This window comes from Arachis hypogaea, chromosome 9 (genome assembly GCF_003086295.3).
Source record: "Arachis hypogaea cultivar Tifrunner chromosome 9, arahy.Tifrunner.gnm2.J5K5, whole genome shotgun sequence".
Taxonomy (NCBI): domain Eukaryota; kingdom Viridiplantae; phylum Streptophyta; class Magnoliopsida; order Fabales; family Fabaceae; genus Arachis; species Arachis hypogaea.
Genome location: NC_092044.1, coordinates 29,825,386 through 29,830,083, shown reverse-complemented (window position 1 = coordinate 29,830,083; position 4,698 = coordinate 29,825,386). Strand labels below are relative to the sequence as shown.

General features: G+C 32.1%; 1 protein-coding gene across 1 annotated transcript; it reads right to left on the bottom strand.

Moving 5' to 3' along the window:
* Positions 1-405: 405 nt before the first annotated feature.
* On the bottom strand, positions 406-4,476 carry LOC112710787 (pectinesterase). The gene is made up of 2 exons (XM_025763192.3): positions 3,399-4,476; positions 406-1,390 (listed from the first exon to the last, which is right to left on the bottom strand). Exons 1-2 carry the CDS (start codon positions 4,315-4,317, stop codon positions 711-713), a joined length of 1,599 nt encoding a protein of 532 aa, XP_025618977.1. The 5' UTR covers positions 4,318-4,476; the 3' UTR covers positions 406-710.
* Between the last annotated feature and the right edge of the window lie 222 nt (positions 4,477-4,698).

Here is a 4,698-nt window from a genome sequence, read left to right as displayed (position 1 = left end):
TTGGTTAGGCATGCTCGTTTATTAATAGACTCAGTGTCTTCATAAACCGTTTTAGGATCTTCGGCTTTATCTCACGCATATAAATCGTCTCAGAAAATTGAGGATTACTTTAAGGCATAAATCGTTCGTTCTAAGTTGTTGAGGGTTAGGACAACTCATAAATCGTCTCTAGGTTTTGTGTTTATTGGCTTTTATGTAAACACAATGTCTTAGGACAATTTACGTGCTTTTAGATTACGAAATTTAAGCATAAATCGTCCCACCTTGCAATGTTTAATGTCCAAACCTAAACCACAAAGTTCTGAAATGATTTATATAATAATAGAAAGAGGAGATTCACATAACAAAAGCTGATTTAAGAAATTTTGGTAATTTTGAGTTTTCTTAAATTTTAAAAAAGCTTAATTATAAATATTAAATTAAACAAGATAATTTAATATTATTATTTTTATATTAAAAAATTGTTCATTACATCTAAATCATTTATTTAATTTAATAATAATAAAAAATATACAATAAAAAAAATAAATATATTAAAAAAAAAGGAAAATAAGTTAGAGCTTTCTTTGGTCCCAAACTAAGATCCCAACCATTTTCCATTATTCGAGGTAAACATAAATGATAGAAGAGAATAAAATAAGGTAAGGCGCAAAAAAAAAAAAAAAGATCAAATCAAGATGAGAAAAAAAATGAAAACAAAAATAAAATCACTATAACCCAGCTTTGAAGGGCACTCCAGTCTTGGGCAACCATGAATCACCTTGTATGAAATTGTACACAGTGAAACCATCTGCATCATTTTCATCCACCAGATGGTACCCTTCCCAAGTGACCCTATTAGTAGTATTTGAACCTGGACCCCAATTAGCAAATTCCGCAAAATACAAGGTCCTCAATGCAAAATCCCCATTCCACTCAACCCAACCTTTTCCATCAACTATCCCATCCATGAAACACTGCACGTAAACCGTTCTTGAATACTCCTTCCAAGGCCTTCCCAGATACGTTTCTACCCTGCTGTAGTTCCCATCATTTCCAACGATCCATGAGTTCTGAATGGAAATTCCGGTGTTTTGGTTCGGATCCATTCGGCCCTGCGCCGTGATAGCGTTGAATTGGTTTTGCATGGGTAGTCTTGGAAAGATGTTGCAGTCTTGAAACAAAGTTGCAGCGTTGCCGAAGATAAAGTCAACTGTTCCGTAAATGTCAGAGTTTTTGTAGAATTGTCTTAGAGAATGCGTGTACAGTGTGTCTTGATAGCCTTCGAAACTGCAGGTGTAGAATGTGGACATATCTGCACTGTTTCTTACAGCTACTGCTTGGTGCTTGGCGGGGCCCGCTGTGTTGCGAAATGTTATGTTCACTGCTACAAACCCTTTTCCAGCTACAGCTGTGCACAATAATACCAATAATATCTAAATCATTAATAATATTTATTTATCAACCAAATTATATATACATATTAAAAATAAATTAAATTATAAATATATAAATATACAATGAAAATCATGTATATAATATTCTTTTATTTAGGCCTACGAGTATGATAGTTTCCACTATAATAATGTGGTTTAATTTAAGTATAGTTGGCTAATTGAGAGTGTCTTGGAACCAAACTCTTTTGTAATAATTGTTTGGGAAACTAACAATATTAATAACTAATAGGTTGCTACAATGAGACCACAACTCAGTTAACTCTAAGTTGGTTTATATGAGAATGAGATACAGCCTTGTAGTAGTTTTTATGGAGAGTGGATCTCTCCGAAAAAAAAAAAAATTGAATAGTGTCAAGTGTTTAATTTAATTATTTATTTATTTTTTTATTTATCTTTGATCTCACTTATAAAATTAAAAGTGAGAGATTACATTTTATTTTCTCTAATAAAAAAATGAAAAGAATTTATTTCCACTTTTATGCTCGTTGATATAGGGATTTAATTCGTGTATAATGTTTATGGAAACAAAAAAAAAACACATTTTATAGAGAGATTGTTCAATAATTTTATATTGCCACAATAATGGTTTCCTTATAATAACTTACTAATTACTATTATATCAAACGTGACACAAATATAAACATTCAAGTACAGATAGATGAATGTCAGTACAAAACAATTAAATTAATAATTTATTATATTCTTTTCATGGTTTAACTTTCATGTGTACCTTCTTTTTAGGTCAATTATATAGTGTATAATTTTTATTTAATTTATTATTTATAATAAATTTTAAATATTTAAAAATTATTTATTTTTATATTTTTAAATTAAATATTAAATTTAAATTTTTTTTAACACCTTAAATACCAATTTTTGAACATCATAACCAGTGTCCTTCTTTTTATTCTTCCGTACACTTTTCTTTTGTGCTTACTAAAACTGGTAAAAAGCAAAAACCAAATAAGCCTAGAGAGGCTTAGCTTGTACCTTTCTCGGGAAAATGTCCCTACCACTCAATGTGATACACTTCGACATTTTCTTTAGTTGATACTACGCCAACTCTCTTTTTCTTCTCATGCATTCATTGTTTATCCAATTTGGCATACTAACAAGTGATTTCCTTTTTTCCTCAGGCTGAAAACCAAGATTTGGTGGCTTTTTTAGTTTAATAAAATATTCATTAATTTTTAATATGTAAAGTTAGAAGGTTTTTATGTATTAATAGCTAATTTTGTAGGTAAAGCAATTTTGCGCATAGGTTGCGAAATTAAGAGAGAAAAAACCTTCGAAATAAATTTTGTCATGATTAATATAGAAATTTCAATTTTGTGTTACTTCAAATTTAAAAAAAAAATATGTTGCTCAAACTTATAAATTTAAAATGTCACAATTAATAATTTTTTTAAATTAACCAAAAGTCATCTTTTAATTCATCTGTATTCAAAATTTTTTTATTGAAACTTTAATATTGAAAAAATTAAACCCTCCAAAATAGTATAGGAACTAAAATTTAAATTTTTAAATTATTAGAGAATAAATAAATTATTAACTTAAAATTTAAAAGTATCTAAATGTTGTTGAAGAGTAAAAATTATGAGATGTAGGTGATTTGTTTATATTTTGCTAGCAATGCTTGCGAAATATGTCTAAAAATCTATTTGTAATTACTTATTGTGCAAGTTGTCACCTATCTTCCTTAATTTTGCAACATGTGCCTGTGGAATTATTCTGTTTGTGAAATTAAGTCTTTTAAGTTTTACCCAAACTAAAAGTTAATATTTTTTATTTAAATTAAAAACCCCAAAGATTTGGTGCTTACATTAGCTATGAACCAACAAAGCAAAGTGCTGAAATTAATGCACGCCATTATAGATACATTGCATGTGACATCCATTAACATGATGACCAAACGTTAAATACTCAAAAAAGAAAAAGAAAAAGAAAAAAACATTAGCTCACCGAATGTTGCAGATTGGAAAGTGGTCCATCCATCAACCACGCTTCGATTGCCAGTGATCACGGTGCGATTGATGCCATCTCCAACAATCATTACGTTCTGCTTGTTCTTCGACAGGGACACGTACTCATTGTAAATCCCAGCAACAACATAAATAACATGGTACCCATTGTTGGTGCCGGTATTGTTAGGTGCTGCATCCACAGCATCATTTATGGTGGTGAAATCCCCAGATCCGTTCGGATTCACCACAACTTTCTCTCTCACCACCAACCCTTCGTCGCCGTCTAAGTTTGTTTGGTGTAACTTTCTGTTCATGGTAGTTCTTGGTCTTGCGGCCGGGTTTTTAACCCAACCGTGAGCGAAAAGCGCCAGCGAAACGCTGTAAAGCTTGTATGCATTTGACAGTACACTTGATAATCCCCCGGTGATTCTTGGATATGGAGTTACTTCGTTAAAACCGTCCATACACGTTTGATGATTGGTTAAGACGGCGCTAAGCATTGTTTGTGTATCATAATAATGAGCTTGATAGCTATTTGCGGCGGTTCTTTCGGCATCTCTGAGGACAATGGACAAGAAATCAATGTTCAGTTCTGCAGAGTTGACGCAGTCTTCGATAGCATGTAAAGTGGAACCCGGAATTCTCATTCGGCGGTCTCTTAGATAAGAAGAGACCATTTCGAGAATCTTCTTTGTTATTACTAAGGATTGGTTAAGGAAGAACCGGCATTGGTCGTGTACGGATAAAATATTGGGAGAGGGTAGAGTGGCAGTGCAAAATGTAGGGTGGGGTGTGAGGTTGCATGGAGAGGAAGTGAAATCATCATTAGCAAGAGATGGAGAAAGGAATATCAAGAGGGAAAGAAGGGTGAAGAAGGTAGTTGGTAATGGAGTCTTCAAGGTAGTTCTTGTGGCCATGGCAGTTGTAATGGGCTTTTGCTTAAGCTTTTGGTGTATTTATATGTAGCTATGCTGCATTAATATTCAGAAGTTTGTATTAAATTAAGTATATCTGAAGGGTTCAAAATCTGGTCGAGGAAAACAGACGTCATAGTTGTTATTGTGGTAACCAAATGAATGCAAGAACATGATTCAATTAACAGTATGGTTGTCACATCGGCTAATGATTTTCGTTAAATAAATACTAGAAAATTATTTATTGCTTATGGTCATGTCATGCATCGCCATTAACATCGCGCATCGTGCAAATTATTTGGAATGAGGGTAGTAGTTTAATTTTGATGCACCCATTAGGGTAGAGTATTTTACACCAGTTATATAATTGTATTTATTTTTTTG